Raw genomic sequence first — 23,692 nt, 5'->3', positions numbered from 1 at the left:
CCTATTGGTATAACCCATTGGTATAGGGGTTATATTGTGATATACAGGCCTATCAACCCGTTGGTATAGGGGTTATATTGTGATATACAGGCCTATCAACCCATTGGTATAGGGGTTATATTGTGATATACAGGCCTATCAACCCATTGGTATAGGGGTTATATTGTGATATACAGGCCTATCAACCCATTGGTATAAGGGTTATATTGTGATATACAGGCCTATCAACCCATTGGTATAGGGGTTATATTGTGATATACAGGCCTATCAACCCATTGGTATAGGGGTTATATTGTGATATACAGGCCTATCAACCCATTGGTATAGGGGTTATATTGTGATATACAGGCCTATCAACCCATTGGTATAGGGGTTATATTGTGATATACAGGCCTATCAACCCATTGGTATAGGGGTTATATTGTGATATACAGGCCTATCAACCTATTGGTATAGGGGTTATATTGTGATATACAGGCCTATCAACCCATTGGTATAGGGGTTATATTGTGATATACAGGCCTATCAACCTATTGGTATAGGGGTTATATTGTGATATACAGGCCTATAGTCCTGCCTATTAGAGCCACAGTAGGGGTTATTATGTGATATACAGGCCTATAGTCCTGCCTATTAGAGCCACAGTAGGGTCCACAGTAGGGGTTATTATGTGATATACAGGCCTATAGTCCTGCCTATTAGAGCCACAGTAGGGGTCCATACCGGATGGGTTATATTGTGATATACAGGCCTATAGTCCTGCCTATTAGAGCCACAGTAGGGGTTATTATGTGATATACAGGCCTATAGTCCTGCCTATTAGAGCCACAGTAGGGGTCCACACCAGATGGGTTATATTGTGATATACAGGCCTATAGTCCTGCCTATTAGAGCCACAGTAGGGGTCCACACCGGATGGTGGAAGATTTCGGTTTTAGTTTTTGGTCATAAACAGGACATTCTGTTCTTATTGTTAACTCTGTTCTGTTCTTATTGTTAACTCTGTTCTGTTCTTATTGTTAACTCTGTTCTGTTCTTATTGTTAACTCTGTTCTGTTCTTATTGTTAACTCTGTTCTGTTCTTATTGTTAACTCTGTTCTGTTCTTATTGTTAACTCTGTTCTGTTCTTATTGTTAACTCTGTTCTGTTCTTTGTGAGCGTACCAAGTAATTAGGCGTCACTCTAAAGCGGGAAGGTGGAATAAACGAGTCAGGAAAAAGGTTTTTCTGATTGAACACGGTTCTCTATTGAGAGTATTTTGTCAACAAAAATATTCAAACATAATCAATGAAAAATCTTCCAAGGAAAAACACACATCTTCTTCTCCAGATGAAACAAGAACACAATAGGATAATCTTTAAACTACAACAAACATAAATCACGGTTTTGTCACCGTCTTAGTGGTTCTTTCAGCACAGCTTCTCTCTCTCGGTGGCCATCTTCCAGAGATAGTTTCCCCCCTCTCTTCTGGTTCCATTCTCTCTTTTATAGGGGAAGGAGAGTATCTCATTAGTACCGTCAGCTGTGCTTAATTGACTCTGGTTACCTTGTCTCCCAGGCTCTGTTGGGCAACTATCCATGAGCCCAGCCTGCCCTCTAGTGGTCCGTCCACATCTTATTGTTAACTCTGTTCTTATTGTTAACTCTGTTCTGTTCTTATTGTTAACTCTGTTCTGTTCTTATTGTTAACTCTGTTCTTATTGTTAACTCTGTTCTTATTGTTAACTCTGTTCTGTTCTTATTGTTAACTCTGTTCTGTTCTTATTGTTAACTCTGTTCTGTTCTTATTGTTAACTCTGTTCTGTTCTTATTGTTAACTCTGTTCTGTTCTTATTGTTAACTCTGTTCTGTTCTTATTGTTAACTCTGTTCTGTTCTTATTGTTAACTCTGTTCTGTTCTTATTGTTAACTCTATTCTGTTCTTATTGTTAACTCTGTTCTGTTCTTATTGTTAACTCTGTTCTGTTCTTATTGTTAACTCTGTTCTGTTCTTATTGTTAACTCTGTTCTTATTGTTAACTCTGTTCTGTTCTTATTGTTAACTCTGTTCTTATTGTTAACTCTGTTCTGTTCTTATTGTTAACTCTGTTCTGTTCTTATTGTTAACTCTGTTCTGTTCTTATTGTTAACTCTGTTCTGTTCTTATTGTTAACTCTGTTCTGTTCTTATTGTTAACTCTGTTCTGTTCTTATTGTTAACTCTGTTCTGTTCTTATTGTTAACTCTGTTCTGTTCTTATTGTTAACTCTGTTCTTATTGTTAACTCTGTTCTGTTCTTATTGTTAACTCTGTTCTGTTCTTACTGTTAACTCTGTTCTGTTCTTATTGTTAACTCTGTTCTGTTCTTATTGTTAACTCTGTTCTGTTCTTACTGTTAACTCTGTTCTGTTCTTATTGTTAACTCTGTTCTGTTCTTATTGTTAACTCTGTTCTGTTCTTATTGTTAACTCTGTTCTGTTCTTATTGTTAACTCTGTTCTGTTCTTATTGTTAACTCTGTTCTGTTCTTATTGTTAACTCTGTTCTGTTCTTATTGTTAACTCTGTTCTGTTCTTACTGTTAACTCTGTTCTGTTCTTATTGTTAACTCTGTTCTGTTCTTATTGTTAACTCTGTTCTGTTCTTATTGTTAACTCTGTTCTGTTCTTATTGTTAACTCTGTTCTGTTCTTATTGTTAACTCTGTTCTTATTGTTCTGTTCTGTTCTTATTGTTAACTCTGTTCTTATTGTTAACTCTGTTCTGTTCTTATTGTTAACTCTGTTCTGTTCTTATTGTTAACTCTGTTCTGTTCTTATTGTTAACTCTGTTCTGTTCTTATTGTTAACTCTGTTCTGTTCTTATTGTTAACTCTGTTCTGTTCTTATTGTTAACTCTGTTCTGTTCTTATTGTTAACTCTGTTCTGTTCTTATTGTTAACTCTGTTCTTATTGTTAACTCTGTTCTGTTCTTATTGTTAACTCTGTTCTGTTCTTACTGTTAACTCTGTTCTGTTCTTACTGTTAACTCTGTTCTGTTCTTATTGTTAACTCTGTTCTGTTCTTACTGTTAACTCTGTTCTGTTCTTATTGTTAACTCTGTTCTTATTGTTAACTCTGTTCTGTTCTTATTGTTAACTCTGTTCTTATTGTTAACTCTGTTCTGTTCTTATTGTTAACTCTGTTCTGTTCTTACTCTTAAAATGACAGAGGCAACAGAAGCATCGTCTGCTCCCTCAGTCGTCTCGTAGACAGATTGGGGTCTGCTGGACTATTTTTAGAGGACGTTGATTTTTAGTTATGGACCTCCAGCTTGGTTCTCTCTGTCACATTTCCTCTCAAAGGCTTGGTGGTAAAACGATCACTTTCTTCTTCTTTTTATAAAGCTAGTAGTGACTTTACAAGGCCTTTGTTGGAGAGAAGTAGAATACATTTCTTCTTGTTTTTCTTGGTTCATGTTTTTGTCGTTGTTTGTCTTTATGCTGTGGAAATCTGTTTCATAACCATTAGTCTGGTTGGTTTCGTGGCAGAACAGGGGTTGTGGAGTACAGTATGTCTGGTTGGTTTCGTGGCAGAACTGGGGTTGTGGAGTACAGTATGTCTGGTTGGTTTAGTGGCAGGCAGAACTGGGGTTGTGGAGTACAGTATGTCTGGTTGGTTTAGTGGCAGAACTGGGGTTGGAGGTACAGTATGTCTGGTTGGGTTTAGTGGCAGAACTGGGGTTGTGGAGTACAGTATGTCTGGTTGGTTTAGTGGCAGAACTGGGGTTGTGGAGTACAGTATGTCTGGTTGGTTTAGTGGCAGAACTGGGGTTGTGGAGTACAGTATGTCTGGTTGGTTTAGTGGCAGAACTGGGGTTGTGGGTACAGTATGTCTGGTTGGTTTAGTGGCAGGCAGAACTGGGGTTGTGGAGTACAGTATGTCTGGTTGGTTTAGTGGCAGAACTGGGGTTGTGGAGTACAGTATGTCTGGTTGGTTTAGTGGCAGGCAGAACTGGGGTTGTGGAGTACAGTATGTCTGGTTGGGTTTAGTGGCATAACTGGGGTTGTGGAGTACAGTATGTCTGGTTGGTTTAGTGGCAGAACTGGGGTTGTGGAGTACAGTATGTCTGGTTGGTTTAGTGGCAGAACTGGGGTTGTGGAGTACAGTATGTCTGGTTGGTTTAGTGGCAGAACTGGGGTTGTGGAGTACAGTATGTCTGGTTGGTTTAGTGGCAGAACTGGGGTTGTGGAGTACAGTATGTCTGGTTGGTTTAGTGGCAGAACTGGGGTTGTGGAGTACAGTATGTCTGGTTGGTTTAGTGGCAGGCAGAACTGGGGTCGTGGAGTACAGTATGTCTGGTTGGTTTAGTGGCGGAACTGGGGTTGTGGAGTACAGTATGTCTGGTTGGTTTAGTGGCAGAACTGGGATTGTGGAGTACAGTATGTCTGGTTGGGTTTAGTGGCAGAACTGGGGTCGTGGAGTACAGTATGTCTGTTGGTTTAGTGGCAGAACTGGGGTTGTGGAGTACAGTATGTCTGGTTGGTTTAGTGGCAGAACTGGGGTTGTGGAGTACAGTATGTCTGGTTGGTTTAGTGGCAGAACTGGGGTTGTGGAGTACAGTATGTCTGGTTGGTTTAGTGGCAGAACTGGGGTTGTGGAGTACAGTATGTCTGGTTGGTTTAGTGGCAGAACTGGGGTTGTGGGTACAGTATGTCTGGTTGGTTTAGTGGCAGAACTGGGGTTGTGGAGTACAGTATGTCTGGTTGGTTTAGTGGCAGAACTGGGGTTGTGGAGTACAGTATGTCTGGTTGGTTTAGTGGCAGAACTGGGGTTGTGGAGTACAGTATGTCTGGTTGGTTTAGTGGCAGAACTGGGGTTGTGGAGTACAGTATGTCTGGTTGGTTTAGTGGCAGAACTGGGGTTGTGGAGTACAGTATGTCTGGTTGGTTTAGTGGCAGGCAGAACTGGGGTTGTGGAGTACAGTATGTCTGGTTGGTTTAGTGGCAGAACTGGGGTTGTGGAGTACAGTATGTCTGGTTGGTTTAGTGGCAGAACTGGGGTTGTGGAGTACAGTATGTCTGGTTGGTTTAGTGGCAGAACTGGGGTTGTGGAGCACAGTATGTCTGGTTGGTTTAGTGGCAGAACTGGGGTTGTGGAGTACAGTATGTCTGGTTGGTTTAGTGGCAGGCAGAACTGGGGTTGTGGAGTACAGTATGTCTGGTTGGTTTAGTGGCAGAACTGGGGTTGTGGAGTACAGTATGTCTGGTTGGTTTAGTGGCAGGCAGAACTGGGGTTGTGGAGTACAGTATGTCTGGTTGGGTTTAGTGGCATAACTGGGGTTGTGGAGTACAGTATGTCTGGTTGGTTTAGTGGCAGAACTGGGGTTGTGGAGTACAGTATGTCTGGTTGGTTTAGTGGCAGAACTGGGGTTGTGGAGTACAGTATGTCTGGTTGGTTTAGTGGCAGAACTGGGGTTGTGGAGTACAGTATGTCTGGTTGGTTTAGTGGCAGAACTGGGGTTGTGGAGTACAGTATGTCTGGTTGGTTTAGTGGCAGAACTGGGGTTGTGGAGTACAGTATGTCTGGTTGGTTTAGTGGCAGGCAGAACTGGGGTCGTGGAGTACAGTATGTCTGGTTGGTTTAGTGGCCGAACTGGGGTTGTGGAGTACAGTATGTCTGGTTGGTTTAGTGGCAGAACTGGGATTGTGGAGTACAGTATGTCTGGTTGGGTTTAGTGGCAGAACTGGGGTCGTGGAGTACAGTATGTCTGGTTGGTTTAGTGGCAGAACTGGGGTTTTGGAGTACAGTATGTCTGGTTGGTTTAGTGGCAGAACTGGGGTTGTGGAGTACAGTATGTCTGGTTGGTTTAGTGGCAGAACTGGGGTTGTGGAGTACAGTATGTCTGGTTGGTTTAGTGGCAGAACTGGGGTTGTGGAGTACAGTATGTCTGGTTGGTTTAGTAGCAGAACTGGGGTTGTGGAGTACAGTATGTCTGGTTGGTTTAGTTGCAGAACTGGGGTTGTGGAGTACAGTATGTCTGGTTGGTTTAGTGGCAGGCAGAACTGGGGTTGTGGAGTACAGTATGTCTGGTTGGTTTAGTGGCAGGCAGAACTGGGGTCGTGGAGTACAGTATGTCTGGTTGGTTTAGTGGCAGGCAGAACTGGGGTCGTGGAGTACAGTATGTCTGGTTGGTTTAGTGGCAGAACTGGGGTTGTGGAGTACAGTATGTCTGGTTGGGTTTAGTGGCAGGCAGAACTGGGGTTGTGGAGTACAGTATGTCTGGTTGGTTTAGTGGCAGAACTGGGGTTGTGGAGTACAGAAAAACATGTTTTAGAAATAGGCTTGACTCTTGAGTCAACCTGATAACAGTGTTCTTTGAACCCTTCAAATAAAATAGAGAGCGACAGAGAGAGAGGAGGAAGAGGAGGGGGGAGAGGTAGCAGAGAGAGAGAGAGAGAGGAGGAAGAGGAGTGGGGGGAGAGGTAGCAGAGAGAGAGAGAGAAAGGAGGAAGAGGAGTGGGGGAGAGGTAGCAGAGAGAGAGAGAGAGAGGAGAAAGAGGAGGGGGGGAGAGGTAGCAGAGAGAGAGAGAGAGAGAGAGAGAAAGGAGGAAGAGGAGTGGGGGAGAGGTAGCAGAGAGAGAGAGAGAGAGAGGAGAAAGAGGAGTGGGGGAGAGGTAGCAAAGAGAGAGAGAGAGAGGGGAAAGAGGAGTGGGGGGAGAGGTAGCAGAGAGAGCGAGAGAAACGAGGAAGAGGAGTGGGGGAGAGGTAGCAGAGAGAGAGAGAGAGAGAGAGAGAGAGGAGGAAGAGGAGGGGGGAGAGGTAGCAGAGAGAGAGAGAGAGATAGAGAGAGAGAGGAGGAAGAGGAGTGAGGGGAGAGGTAGCAGAGAGAGAGGGGAAGAGGAGTGGGGAGAGAGGTAGCAGAGAGAGAGAGAGATTAGTTTAGTGCTGTGTGAAAGGCTGGCAGACTGTCTACTTGAGCCACTGCCAGCCAGGATCTTTTCAGAGCAGGCTCTTCACCAAGGCTGAAACCAAATGGCACTACTTTTGACCAAGGCCAATAGGGAATGGGATGCTATTTGGGATGCAGACCCATTCCTGTCTCTGTATCTCATCATGTAAAACTACCGTGTCGGATTCAATTAACAAGTCTCGAGTTGCCCGTTTCTACTTCAACGAGTCGCCCGTTTATACTTCAACGAGTCGCCAGTTTATACTTCAACGAGTCGCCAGTTTCTACTTCAACGAGTCGCCAGTTTCTACTTCAACGAGTCGCCAGTTTATACTTCAACGAGTCACCCGTTTCTACTTCAACGAGTCGCCAGTTTCTACTTCAACGAGTCGCCTGTTTCTACTTCAACGAGTCGCCAGTTTATACTTCAACGAGTCGCCAGTTTCTACTTCAACGAGTCGCCAGTTTCTACTTCAACGAGTCGCCAGTTTCTACTTCAACGAGTCGCCCGTTTATACTTCAATGAGTCGCCAGTTTATACTTCAACGAGTCGCCAGTTTATACTTCAACGAGTCGCCAGTTTATACTTCAACGAGTCGCCAGTTTCTACTTCAACGAGTCACCAGTTTATACTTCAACGAGTCACCAGTTTCTACTTCAACGAGTCGCCCGTTTCTACTTCAACGAGTCGCCCGTTTCTACTTCAACGAGTCGCCTGTTTCTACTTCAACGAGTCGCCCGTTTCTACTTCAACGAGTCGCCCGTTTATACTTCAACGAGTCGCCCGTTTATACTTCAACGAGTCGCCCGTTTTCTACTTCAACGAGTCACCAGTTTATACTTCAACGAGTCGCCCGTTTATACTTCAACGAGTCGCCCGTTTCTACTTCAACGAGTCGCCAGTTTCTACTTCAACGAGTCGCCCGTTTATACTTCAACGAGTCGCCCGTTTATACTTCAACGAGTCGCCCGTTTATACTTCAACGAATCGCCAGTTTCTACTTCAACGAGTCGCCAGTTTCTACTTCAACGAGTCGCCCGTTTATACTTCAACGAGTCGCCCGTATATACTTCAACGAGTCGCCCGTTTCTACTTCAACGAGTTGCCAGTTTCTACTTCAACGAGTCGCCCGTTTATACTTCAACGAGTCGCCTGTTTCTACTTCAACGAGTCGCCCGTTTATACTTCAACGAGTCGCCAGTTTATACTTCAACGAGTCGCCAGTTTATACTTCAACGAGTCGCCCGTTTCTACTTCAACGAGTCGCCAGTTTCTACTTCAACGAGTCGCCAGTTTATACTTCAACGAGTCGCCAGTTTCTACTTCAGCCAGTTTCTACTTCAACGAGTCACCAGTTTCTACTTCAACGAGTCGCCAGTTTCTACTTCAACGAGTCGCCCGTTTATACTTCAACGAGTCGCCCGTTTCTACTTCAACGAGTCGCCCGTTTCTACTTCAACGAGTCGCCAGTTTCTACTTCAACGAGTCGCCACTTTCTACTTCAACGAGTCGCCAGTTTCTACTTCAACGAGTTGCCAGTTTCTACTTCAACGAGTCGCCAGTTTATACTTCAACGAGTCGCCAGTTTCTACTTCAACGAGTCGCCCGTTTATACTTCAACGAGTCGCCCGTTTATACTTCAACGAGTCGCCCGTTTATACTTCAACGAGTCGCCCGTTTATACTTCAACGAGTCGCCAGTTTCTACTTCAACGAGTCGCCAGTTTCTACTTCAACGAGTCGCCCGTTTATACTTCAACGAGTCGCCCGTTTATACTTCAACGAGTCGCCCGTTTATACTTCAACGAGTCGCCCGTTTATACTCCAGTTTCTACTTCAGCCAGTTTATACTTCAACGAGTCGCCCGTTTCTACTTCAACGAGTCGCCAGTTTCTACTTCAACGAGTCGCCAGTTTCTACTTCAACGAGTCGCCAGTTTCTACTTCAACGAGTCGCCAGTTTCTACTTCAACGAGTCGCCAGTTTCTACTTCAACGAGTCGCCAGTTTATACTTCAACGAGTCGCCAGTTTCTACTTCAACGAGTCGCCCGTTTATACTTCAACGAGTCGCCCGTTTATACTTCAACGAGTCGCCCGTTTATACTTCAACGAGTCGCCAGTTTCTACTTCAACGAGTCGCCAGTTTCTACTTCAATGAGTCGCCCATTTATACTTCAACGAGTCGCCCGTTTATACTTCAACGAGTCGCCCGTTTATACTTCAACGAGTCGCCCGTTTATACTCCAGTTTCTACTTCAGCCAGTTTATACTTCAACGAGTCGCCCGTTTATACTTCAACGAGTCGCCAGTTTCTACTTCAGTTTCTACTTCAGCCAGTTTCTACTTCAGACCCTGATCTCCTGCTTACTCCAGACCAGGCCCTAGATCTCCTGCTTACTCCAGACCAGACCCTGATCTCCTGCTTACTCCAGACCAGGCCCTAGATCTCCTGCTTACTCCAGACCAGACCCTGATCTCCTGCTTATTCCAGACCAGGCCCTAGATCTCCTGCTTACTCCAGACCAGACCCTGATCTCCTGCTTACTCCAGACCAGACCCTGATCTCCTGCTTACTCCAGACCAGACCCTGGATCTCCTGCTTACTCCAGACCATGCCCTGGATCTCCTGCTTACTCCAGACCAGACCCTGATCTCCTGCTTACTCCAGACCAGGCCCTAGATCTCCTGCTTACTCCAGACCAGACCCTGATCTCCTGCTTACTCCAGACCAGGCCCTAGATCTCCTGCTTACTCCAGACCAGACCCTGATCTCCTGCTTATTCCAGACCAGGCCCTAGATCTCCTGCTTACTCCAGACCAGACCCTGATCTCCTGCTTACTCCAGACCAGACCCTGATCTCCTGCTTACTCCAGACCAGACCCTGGATCTCCTGCTTACTCCAGACCATGCCCTGGATCTCCTGCTTACTCCAGACCAGACCCTGATCTCCTGCTTATTCCAGACCAGACCCTGATCTCCTGCTTACTCCAGACCAGACCCTAGATCTCCTGCTTACTCCAGACCAGACCCTAGATCTCCTGCTTACTCCAGACCAGGCCCTGGATCTCCTGCTTACTCCAGACCATGCCCTGGATCTCCTGCTTACTCCAGACCAGACCCTGGATCTCCTGCTTACTCCAGACCAGGCCCTGATCCCCGGGACTGAAAGAGGAAGTGGCGTGGCGAAAGAGAGGCCAAGCGACGTGGCATCCTGACGAGACTACGTCGACAAGCAAATAGACCCTCCATTGACCCCTCGATCTCTAATGTTGAGGAAGTTTTAAGATAGAATGATAAGCTGTAGTCCACGCTATTTACCAAGAGAGTTCATCTATATGTTTGATAGCTGTCTATTCCCCACCATAAACCCATGCTTGGCACTAAGACCAGCACTCAAAGAGCTGAACAGGGCCATAAGTAAACAAGACCATGTACTGTTCAGAGGCAGCCTTTTTCTTGGCCAGTGATTTTAACGAGTATGTCCCCTGTGCCACTTGAGGCAACAAAACTCTAAATCACCTTTACTCCACACACAGGAACACATACTAAGCTCTCCTTTTGCCTTCCCTTTGGCAAATCTGACCAGAACTCTCTGTTTCACCTTTACTCCACACACAGGAACACATACTAAGCTCTCCTTTTGCCTTCCCTTTGGCAAATCTGACCAGAACTCTCTGTTTTCTTACAAGCAGAAACTCAAGTGGTCCGATGAAACGGATGCTAAGCTACAGGACTGTTTCTCTAGCACAGACTAGAATGGAATATGTTCTGGGGCTCATCCGATAACACTTAGGAGTTTACCACGTCAGTCACCAGCTTCACTAATAACTGCATCAATGACGTCGTCCCTACAGTGACCGTACGTACGTACATATCCTAACCAGAAGCCATGGATTACAGGCAACATCCGCACTGGGCTAAAGGCTAGAGATGGCGCTTTCAAGGAGCAGACACTCCCTCTACAGGAGGGTCTGACCCCTGTCCCCTACCTACTACCCTCTACAGGAGTGTCTGGCCCCTGACCCCTGCCTACTACCCTCTACAGGAGTGTCTGACCCCTGTCCCCTACCTACTACAGGAGTGTCTGTCCCCTACCTACTTCCCTCTACAGGAGTGTCTGACCCCTGTCCCCTGCCCTCTACAGGAGTGTCTGTCCCCTGTCCCCTACCTACTACAGGAGTGTCTGACCCCTGTCCCCTGTCCCCTACCTACTACAGGAGTGTCTGACCCCTGTCCCCTACCTACTACAGGAGTGTCTGGCCCCTGTCCTCTACCCTCTACAGGAGTGTCTGTCCCCTACCCTCTACAGGAGTGTCTGACCCCTGCCCTCTACAGGAGAGTCTGACCCCTGTCCCCTCCCTACTACAGGAGTTTCTGACCCCTGTCCCCTGCCCTCTACAGGAGTGTCTGTCCCCTGCCCTCTACAGGAGTGTCTGTCCCCTGCCCTCTACAGGAGTGTCTGACCCCTGTCCCCTGCCTACTACAGGAGTTTCTGACCCTTGTCCCCTACCTACTACCCTATACAGGAGTGTCTGGCCCCTGTCCCCTACCTACTACAGGAGTGTCTGACCCCTGTCCCCTACCTACTACAGGAGTGTCTGACCCCTGTCCCCTACCTACTACTGGAGTGTCTGACCCCTGTCCCCTAACTACTTCAGGAGTGTCTGACCCTTGTCCCATACCTACTACCCTATACAGGAGTGTCTGGCCCCTGACCCCTGCCCTTTACCCTCTACAGGAGTGTCTGAATCTGCCCACCCCTGCCGTGGACCCTGAGGGCGTGGCGTGTGTTCAACCAACCAGAGCCCCGTGGACCCTGAGGGCGTGGCTTGTGTTCAACCAACCAGAGCCCCGTGGACCCTGAGGGCGTGGCGTGTGTTCAACCAACCAGAGCCCCGTGGACCCTGAGGGCGTGGCGTGTGTTCAACCAACCAGAGCCCCGTGGACCCTGAGGGCGTGGCGTGTGTTCAACCAACCAGAGCCCCGTGGACCCTGAGGGCGTGGCTTGTGTTCAACCAACCAGAGCCCCGTGGACCCTGAGGGCGTGGCGTGTGTTCACCAACCAGAGCCCCGTGGACCCTGAGGGCGTGGCGTGTGTTCAACCAACCAGAGCCCCGTGGACCCTGAGGGCGGGCGTGTGTTCAACCAACCAGAGCCCCGTGGACCCTGAGGGCGTGGCGTGTGTTCAACCAACCAGAGCCCCGTGGACCCTGAGGGCGTGGCGTGTGTTCAACCAACCAGAGCCCCGTGGACCCTGAGGGCGTGGCGTGTGTTCAACCAACCAGAGCCCCGTGGACCCTGAGGGCGTGGCGTGTGTTCAACCAACCAGAGCCCCGTGGACCCTGAGGGCGTGGCGTGTGTTCAACCAACCAGAGCCCCGTGGACCTGTGACATCATCATGTTCCCCTCCGTGACCCGTCTCCTCCCCTCTAGGGTGTCATCGCCGCTCCTCCTGGCCGCCATGTTGACGCTGGCGGCCGCCGGCCCCGTCTCGGGATCGGACGCGGAGACGTGTTTCTCCCGACAGCATCAGAACGCCATAGTGAATGTCCGCCAGGCGCTGGTCCGACCGACCACCGTCATGGACTCCAGAGTCACCCAATCAGAGAGAGACTGTGTTCTGGCCTGCTGCTCAGAGGACGTCAAGCCAGGTAACATAACACACTATATAACACACAGGTAGGGGAGAAACAACACACCATAACACACCATAACACACCATAACACACCATAACACACCATAACACACCATAACACACCGGTAGGGGAGAAACAACACACCATAACACACCATAACACACCATAACACACCATAACACACCATAACACACCATAACACACCATAACACACCATAACACACAGGTAGGGGAGAAACAACACACCATAACACACCATAACACACCATAACACACCATAACACACCATAACACACAGGTAGGGGAGAAACAACACACCATAACACACCATAACACACCATAACACACCATAACACACCATAACACACCATAACACACAGGTAGGGGAGAAACAACACACCATAACACACCATAACACACCATAACACACCATAACACACCATAACACACCATAACACACCATAACACACAGGTAGGGGAGAAACAACACACCATAACACACCATAACACACCATAACACACCATAACACACCATAACACACAGGTAGGGGAGAAACAACACACCATAACACACCATAACACACCATAACACACCATAACACACCATAACACACAGGTAGGGGAGAAACAACACACCATAACACACCATAACACACCATAACACACCATAACACACCATAACACACCATAACACACCATAACACACAGGTAGGGAGAAACAACACACCATAACACACCATAACACACCATAACACACCATAACACACCATAACACACCATAACACACACACACAATAACACACACACACAATAACACACACAATAAACACACATACACACACACACACACACAATAACACACAGTAACACACACAATAACACACACAATAACACACACATACACACACACACACACACACACAATAACACACAGTAACACACACAATAACACACACAATAACACACGCAATAACACACAATAACACACAGTAACACACAATAACACACACACACAATAACACACAGTAACACACAATAACACACACACACACACACACAATAACACACAATAACACACAATAACACACACAATAACACACACAATAACACACAGTAACACACACACACAATAACACACACACACAATAACACACAGTAACACACACAATAACACACAATAACACACAGTAACACACAATAACACACAGTAACACACAATAACACACAATAACACACAATAACACACAGTAACACACAGTAACACACAATAACATACAATAACACACAATAACACACAATAACACACAGTAACACACAGTAACACACAATAACACACACAATAACACACAGTAACACACAATAACACACAATAACACACAATAACACACAATAACACACAGTAACACACAATAACACACAATAACACACAATAACACACAATAACACACAATAACACACAGTAACACACAATAACACACACACACAGTAACACACAGTAACACACAATAACACACACACACAGTAACACACAGTAACACACAATAACACACACACACAGTAACACACAGTAACACACAATAACACACAATAACACACAGTAACACACAATAACACACACACACAGTAACACACAGTAACACACAATAACACACAATAACACACAGTAACACACAATAACACACAGTAACACACAATAACACACAGTAACACACAATAACACACAGTAACACACAATAACACACAGTAACACACAGTAACACACAATAACACACAGTAACACACAATAACACACAATAACACACAGTAACACACAATAACACACAGTAACACACAGTAACACACAATAACACACAGTAACACACAGTAACACACAGTAACACACAATAACACACAATAACACGCAATAACACACACACACACACAGAGTAAAACACAGTAACACGCAATAACACGCAATAACACACAATAACACACAGTAACACACAATAACACACACACACAGTAACACACAGTAACACACAATAACACACAGTAACACACAATAACACACAATAACACACAATAACACACACACACACAATAACACACAATAACACACAGTAACACACAATAACACACAATAACACACAGTAACACACAATAACACACAATAACACACAATAACACACAGTAACACACAATAACACACAATAACACACAATAACACACACACACACAATAACACACACACACACAATAACACACAATAACACACAATAACACACAATAACACACAATAACACACAGTAACACACAATAACACACAATAACACACAATAACACACACACACACAATAACACACACACACACAATAACACACAATAACACACAATAACACACAATAACACGCACACACACAATAACACACAATAACACACAGTAACACACAATAACACGCAATAACACACAGTAACACACAATAACACACAATAACACACAGTAACATACAGTAACACACAATAACACACAATAACACACAGTAACACACAATAACACACAGTAACACACAGTAACACACAGTAACACACAATAACATACAGTAACACACAATAACACACAGTAACACACAATAACACACAGTAACACACAATAACACACACACACACAATAACACGCAATAACACACAATAACACACAGTAACACACAATAACATACAGTAACACACAATAACACACAATAACATACAGTAACACACAATAACACACAGTAACACACAATAACATAACACACAGTAACACACAATAACACACAGTAACACACAAGTAACACACAATAACACACAGTAACACACAATAACACACAGTAACACACAATAACACACAGTAACACACAATAACACACATAACACACAGTAACACACAATAACACACATAACACACAATAACACACAATAACACACAGTAACACACAATAACACACAGTAACACACAATAACACACAGTAACACACAGTAACACACAGTAACACACAATAACACACAGTAACACACATAACACACAGTAACACACAATAACACACAGTAACACACAGTAACACACAGTAACACACAGTAACACACAATAACACACAGTAACACACAGTAACACACAATAACACACAGTAACACACAGTAACACACAAGTAACACACAGTAACACACAATAACACACAGTAACACACAGTAACACACAGTAACACACAGTAACACACAGTAACACACAATAACACACAGTAACACACAGTAACACACAGTAACACACAGTAACACACAGTAACACACAATAACACACAGTAACACACAATAACACACAATAACACACAGTAACACACAGTAACACACAATAACACACAGTAACACACAATAACACACAATAACACACAGTAACACACAATAACACACAATAACACACAGTAACACACATAACACACAATAACACACAGTAACACACAATAACACGCAATAACACACAGTAACACACAATAACACACAATAACACACAGTAACACACAGTAACACACAATAACACACAGTAACACACAATAACACACAATAACACACAGTAACACACAATAACACACAATAACACACAGTAACACACAATAACATGCAATAACACACAGTAACACACAATAACACGCAATAACACACAGTAACACACAATAACACAATAACACACAGTAACACACAATAACACGCAATAACACACAGTAACACACAATAACACACAATAACACACAGTAACACACAATAACACACAATAACACACAGTAACACACAATAACACACAGTAACACACAATAACATGCAATAACACACAATAACAGTAACACAATAACACACAGTAACACACAATAACACACAGTAACACACAATAACATGCAATAACACACAATAACATGCAATAACACACAGTAACACACAATAACACACAATAACATGCAATAACACACAATAACATGCAATAACACACAGTAACACACAATAACACACAATAACACACAATAACATGCAATAACACACAGTAACACACAATAACATGCAATAACACACAGTAACACACAATAACACGCAATAACACACAGTAACACACAATAACAGAGGAGAGACACCACGGTGGAACAGAAGGATTGTTAGTCGTGATACTTGGTATTGGTAGAGGAGAGACACCACGGTGGAACAGAAGGATTGTTAGTCGTGATACTTGGTATTGGTAGAGGAGAGACACCACGGTGGAGCTTTCAAACAGAAGGATTGTTAGTCGTGATACTTGGTATTGGTAGAGGAGAGACAACACCGTGGAACAGAAGGATTGTTAGTCGTGATACTTGGTATTGGTAGAGGAGAGACAACACCGTGGAACAGAAGGATTGTTAGTCGTGATACTTGGTATTGGTAGAGGAGAGACAACACCGTGGAACAGAAGGATTGTTAGTCGTGATACTTGGTATTGGTGGAGGAGAGACAACACCGTCGAACAGAAGGATTGTTAGTCGTGATACTTGGTATTGGTAGAGGAGAGACACCACGGTGGAACAGAAGGATTGTTAGTCGTGATACTTGTTATTGGTAGAGGAGAGACAACACCGTGGAACAGAAGGATTGTTAGTCGTGATACTTGGTATTGGTAGAGGAGAGACACCACCGTGGAGCTTTCAAACAGAAGGATTGTTAGTCGTGATACTTGGTATTGGTAGAGGAGAGACACCACGGTGGAACAGAAGGATTGTTAGTCGTGATACTTGGTATTGGTAGAGGAGAGACACCACGGTGGAACAGAAGGATTGTTAGTCGTGATACTTGGTATTGGTAGAGGAGAGACAACACCGTGGAGCTTTCAAACAGAAGGATTGTTAGTCGTGATACTTGGTATTGGTAGCCTCTTTGGGAAAGGTGTACCGCTAGCGCCCGGCCTCGACAACATCCGGTGAAATTGCAGAGCAACGATATTCAAAATACAACATTTGTAGTATTAAACATTCATGAAAATACAAGCATTATACATCGGTTACAAGCTTAACTTCTTGTTAATCCAGCCGCTTTGTCAGATTTCAAAAAGGCTTTACGGCGAAAGCATACCATGCGATTATCTGAGGACAGCGGCCCGCATACAAAAGCATTTTTTTTAAAATCCAACCATGCAGAGGCATCACGAAAGTCAGAATTAGCCATAAAATAAATCACTTACCTTTGAAGATCTTCCTCTGTTTGCAATCCCAAAGGGTCCCAGCTACACAACAAATGGTCGTTTTGTTCGATAAAGTCCTTTATATCCCAAAAAAGTCAGTTTAGCTGGCGCGCTTCAGTCAATAATCCACCGGTTTCCCCTCGTTCAAAATGCTTTACAAAATGAATCCCGAATGTTACCAATAAGCTTCGTCCAAACAAGTCAAACAACTTTTATAATCAATCCTCAGCTAGCCTAATATGTAAATAAAGGATCAAATTTAAGACGGAGAATAGTATGTTCATTACCGGAGATAAATAACCAAGTGTGCGCTCTAATCCACGCGCGTCATAACACTACAGCCAAAATGGGAGCCACTTAGAAAAACTACAAATTCTAGCTCATTTAAATTTAAAAAACAGCCTAAAACTCGTTCTAAAGACTGTTGACATCTAGTGGAAGCCCTAGGAACTGCAACCTGGGAGGACTTCATTTTATATTCCCATAGACAGCCATTATAATGAGAGGTGAGGTGAGCCCCCCAAAACAATTCCCGGATGGATTCTCCTCGGGTTTACGCCAGCTATATCTGTTCTGTTATACTCACAGACATTATTTTAACAGTTTTTGAAACGTTAGAGTGTTTCCTATCAAATACTACAAAGTATATGCATATCTTAGCTTCTGGGCCTGAGTAACAGGCAGTTTACATTGGGCACCTCCTTCATCCAAACTTCCGAATACTGCCCCCTATCCATAAGAAGGATTGTTAGTCGTGATACTTGGTATTAGTCTCCGTGTCTGATTGCTCTCTCCCCTCAGGTATAAAGTGTACCCTGGCTGTGTTCAACCCTCACAAGCCCTCTGAGCCTCCCAACAACCACAACTGTCATCTGTTCCACTGCCAGAGTGAGCAGGACTGTCCCCTCCTGACTGCTGAACAGGGCATCAACACATACGACATCTTCAAAGGTGAATGCATCTTCCTTCAACTAAACGTCTGGGCCCTGGTCCACAGCTCTATGTAGAGAATAGGGGCCCATATTCATGTCTGGGCCCTGGTCCACAGCTCTATGTAGAGAATAGGGGCCCATGTCCATGTCTGGGCCCTGGTCCACAGCTCTATGTAGAGAATAGGGGCCCATGTTCATGTCTGGGCCCTGGTCCACAGCTCTATGTAGAGAATAGGGGCCCATGTTCATGTCTGGGCCCTGGTCCACAGCTCTATGTAGAGAATAGGGGCCCATGTTCATGTCTGGGCCCTGGTCCACAGCTCTATGTAGAGAATAGGGGCCCATGTCCATGTCTGGGCCCTGGTCCACAGCTCTATGTAGAGAATAGGGGCCCATGTCTGGGCCCTGGTCCACAGCTCTATGTAGAGAATAGGGGCCCATGTTCATGTCTGGGCCCTGGTCCAGAGCTCTATGTAGAGAATAGGGGCCCTATGTAGGGGCCCATGTTCTGGGCCCTGGTCCACAGCTCTATGTAGAGAATAGGGGCCCCATGTCTGGGCCCTGGTCCACAGCTCAGATGTCTGGGCCCTCTATGTAGAGAATAGGGGCCCATGTTCATGTCTGGGCCCTGGTCCACAGCTCAATGTAGAGAATAGGGGCCCATGTCTGGGCCCTGGTCCACAGCTCTATGTAGAGAATAGGGGCCCATGTTCATGTCTGGGCCCTGGTCCACAGCTCTATGTAGAGAATAGGGGGCCCATGTTCATGTCTGGGCCCTGGTCCACAGCTCTATGTAGAGAATAGGGGCCCATGTCCATGTCTGGGCCCTGGTCCACAGCTCTATGTAGAGAATAGGGGTCCATGTCAGGGCCCTGGTCCACAGCTCTATGTAGAGAATAGGGGTCCATGTCTGGGCCCTGGTCCACAGCTCTATGTAGAGAATAGGGGCCCATGTTCATGTCTGGGCCCTGGTCCAGAGCTCTATGTAGAGAATAGGGGCCCATGTCCATGTCTGGGCCCTGGTCCACAGCTCTATGTAGAGAATAGGGGCCCATGTCTGGGCCCTGGTCCAGAGCTCTATGTAGAGAATAGGGGCCCATGTTCATGTCTGGGCCCTGGTCCACAGCTCAATGTAGAGAATAGGGGCCCATGTCTGGGCCCTGGTCCACAGCTCTATGTAGAGAATAGGGGCCCATGTTCATGTCTGGGCCCTGGTCCACAGCTCTATGTAGAGAATAGGGGCCCATGTCCATGTCTGGGCCCTCCACAGGTAGAGAATAGAGGCCCATGTCTGGGCCCTGGTCCACAGCTCTATGTAGAGAATAGGGGCCCCATGTCTGGGCCCTGGTCCACAGCTCTCTGTAGAGAATAGGGGCCCATGTCCATGTCTGGGCCCTGGTCCACAGCTCTCTGTAGAGAATAGGGGCCCATGTCCATGTCTGGGCCCTGGTCCACAGCTCTATGTAGAGAATAGGGGCCCATGTCAGACGTACTAGTTGTTTGTGTGCTCTTGTCTTGTTTTTGTGTTTCACAGAGTCTTTCATCTCTGCGTGAGTTATGTTCTGATGTCATGTTTTCCATAGGTTTGATTCATCCCACCACGGGGATACCTACTCCACCTTCCACAATCCAACCAACTACTACTACTGCTACTACTACTACTACTACAACTCCAGCACCTACCATCAGACCACAACCCACTACTACTACAACGACCACCACTAAACCTACCACCACAACCACACCACAACCTACTACTACCACCACTACACCTACCACCACACCACAACCCACTACTACCACCACTACAACCACACCACAACCCACTACTACCACCACTACAACCACACCACAACCTACTACTACCACCACTACACCTACCACCACAACCACACCACAACCCACTACTACCACCACTACACCTACCACCACAACCACACCACAACCCACTACTACTACTACTACCACAACTACAACCACACCACAACCTACAACTACCACCACAACCACACCACAACCCACTACTACCACCACTACACCTACCACCACAACCACACCACAACCCACTACTACCACCACTACACCTACCACCCCAACCACACCACAACCCACTACTACCACCACTAAACTTGCCACCACACCACAAACCACCACTACTACCACCACTACAACTACCACCACAACCACACCCCAACCCACTACTACTACAACAACAACCACTACACCTACACCTACCACCACAACCACACCACAACCCACTACTACTACAACAACCACTACACCTACACCTACCACCACAACAACACAGCCATCTTTAATGATAGTAACAACGGCTGTTATAACACCACCGACTCCAACCACTATGACAACAACACAACAAGCAACATCCTGGCCACTAACAGAGGCCCACGCTACTCCTACAACAATATCTACAATAACCACTATGAACAGAAAGCCCAATAAACCTCCCAAAAAACCTAACAAATCGTCTAAAAACCCAAACCACATCCTGCCACTACTACTACAACAACTTCTTTACGTGTCTCAACTACACCCCGCAGAGATCCAGACCCCACCCCTCCAGCACCAACACCCGCAGAGACCCAGACCCCACCCTACAGCACCAACACCTCGCAGAGACCCAGACCCCATCAGAACTACTGAAAAACTCCAGCCAGCCACTGAGCCAGCTACCTCCACCACCACTTCTACTGGTGCTACTGCCACCACTAAGAGCCCAGCAGCCATTGAGCCCCTGATCCCAAGGACAACACCAGAAAACAAGCTGGTGCTGGTGCCCAAGAGGGTCCTGGCAACCCCAGCCTCCCCAGGGACAGAGGGTCAGGGCGGGGGGAAGGAGGTGGCAGGGCGGGGGGCTCTGAAGAGCTCCCTGGTGGCTGTGGTGGTGGTAGGCCTGACCATCCTGACTCTGGCCTTGGCTGTGGTTGGACGTAAGGCCATGGAGTCATTTGACCGGCGACACTACACCAGGCTGGAGCTTAACGACCTACACTACGAGGTGTGATTGAACCTTTACACACACACACACACACAAACACACACACAAACACACACACACACACACACACACACACACACACACACACACACACACACACACACAAACACACACACACACACACACAAACACACACACAAACACACACACACACACACACACACACACACACACACACACGTCCTGGTTCACAAAGAGGGATAATAATAAACAAGACACACGAGGAAAGAAAGGTCCGCAAAAATAACATGTTTCTCTTCAGTTTGCTCTGTTTTAATTCAATCGTTTCTTTAACCACATATTTATTAGATAAGAAACATGTTCAGTTTAATTTTAAGAGCATATCAATGTACTGTCATTCATTACAACACAATAACATTAGTGTCATTGAACAGACCCCTCTTCTAGTATTCTACAACAGTAGAGAGATATCAGAGGGCTCTAGAACAGTATAGATATCAGAGGGCTCTAGAACAGTAGAGAGATATCAGAGGGCTCTAGAACAGTATAGATATCAGAGGGCTCTAGAACAGTAGAGAGATATCAGAGGGCTCTATAACAGTAGAGAGACATCAGAGGGCTCTAGAACAGTAGAGAGATATCAGAGGGCTCTAGAACAGTATAGATATCAGAGGGCTCTAGAACAGTAGAGAGATATCAGAGGGCTCTAGAACAGTATAGATATCAGAGGGCTCTAGAACAGTAGAGAGATATCAGAGGGCTCTAGAACAGTAGAGAGATATCAGAGGGCTCTAGAACAGTAGAGAGATATCAGAGGGCTCTAGAACAGTAGAGAGATATCAGAGGGCTCTAGAACAGTAGAGAGATAGGGCTCTCAGTATAGATATCAGAGGGCTAGAACAGTAGATATCAGAGGGCTCTATAACAATAGAGAGATACAGGGCTCTAGAACAGATGGCTCTAGAACAGTATAGATATCAGAGGGCTCTAGAACAGTAGAGAGATATCAGAGGGCTCTAGAACAGTCAGAGGGAGAACATCAGAGGGCTCTAGAACAGTAGAGAGAATCAGATGGCTCTAGAAAAGTATAGATATCAGAGGGCTCTAGAACAGTAGAGAGATATCAGAGGGCTCTAGAACAGTAGAGAGACATCAGAGGGCTCTAGATATCAGAGGGCTCTAGAACAGTAGAGAGATATCAGGGCTCTACAACAGTAGATATCAGAGGGCTCTAGAACAGTAGGGGATATCAGAGGGCTCTAGAACAGTATAGGGATATCAGAGGGCTCTAGAACAGTAGAGAGATATCAGAGGGCTCTAGAACAGTAGAGAGATATCAGAGGGCTCTAGAACAGCAGAGAGATATCAGAGGGCTCTAGAACAGTAGAGAGATATCAGAGGGCTCTAGAACAGTAGAGAGATATCAGAGGGCTCTAGAACAGTAGAGAGATATCAGAGGGCTCTAGAACACAGATATCAGAGGGCTCTAGAACAGTAGAGAGATATCAGAGGGCTCTCTAGATATCAGAGGGCTCTAGAACGAGATATCAGAGGGCTCTAGAACAGTAGAGAGATATCAGAGGGCTCTAGAACAGTAGTGAGATATCAGAGGGCTCTAGAACAGTAGAGAGATATCAGAGGGCTCTAGAACAGGAAAGAGATATCAGAGGGCTAGAACTAGAGAAACAGTAGAAAAGAGATATCAGAGGGCTCTAGAACAGTAGAGAGATATCAGAGGGCTCTAGAACAGTAGATCAGAGGGCTCTAAAACAGTCAGATATCAGAGGGCTCTAGAACAGGATATCAAAGAACAGTATAGATATCAGAGGGCTCTAGAACAGTAGAGAGATATCAGTAGGGAGATATCAGAGGGCTCTAGAACAGTAGAGAGATATCAGAGGGCTCTCTAGAACAGCTCTAGATATCAGAGGGTAGAGATATCAGAGGGCTCTAAAACAGTAGCGAGATATCAGAGGGCTCTAGAACAGTAGAGATATCAGAGGGCTCTAGAACAGTAGAGAGATATCAGA

General features: G+C 45.6%; 1 protein-coding gene across 1 annotated transcript; it reads left to right on the top strand.

Annotated features, from left to right (window-relative positions):
• Window positions 1-12,047: 12,047 nt before the first annotated feature.
• Window positions 12,048-21,707, top strand: LOC135571282 (mucin-2-like). The gene is made up of 3 exons (XM_065017065.1): window positions 12,048-12,558; window positions 18,552-18,701; window positions 20,266-21,707. The coding sequence occupies exons 1-3, from the start codon at window positions 12,306-12,308 to the stop codon at window positions 21,705-21,707; spliced, it is 1,845 nt and encodes a 614-aa protein (XP_064873137.1). The 5' UTR covers window positions 12,048-12,305.
• The last annotated feature ends 1,985 nt before the right edge of the window (window positions 21,708-23,692 follow it).

This window comes from Oncorhynchus nerka, unplaced genomic scaffold (genome assembly GCF_034236695.1).
Source record: "Oncorhynchus nerka isolate Pitt River unplaced genomic scaffold, Oner_Uvic_2.0 unplaced_scaffold_311, whole genome shotgun sequence".
Taxonomy (NCBI): domain Eukaryota; kingdom Metazoa; phylum Chordata; class Actinopteri; order Salmoniformes; family Salmonidae; genus Oncorhynchus; species Oncorhynchus nerka.
The sequence above is the reverse complement of the archived record's forward strand: the minus strand, read 5'-3'. Positions and strand labels throughout refer to the sequence as shown.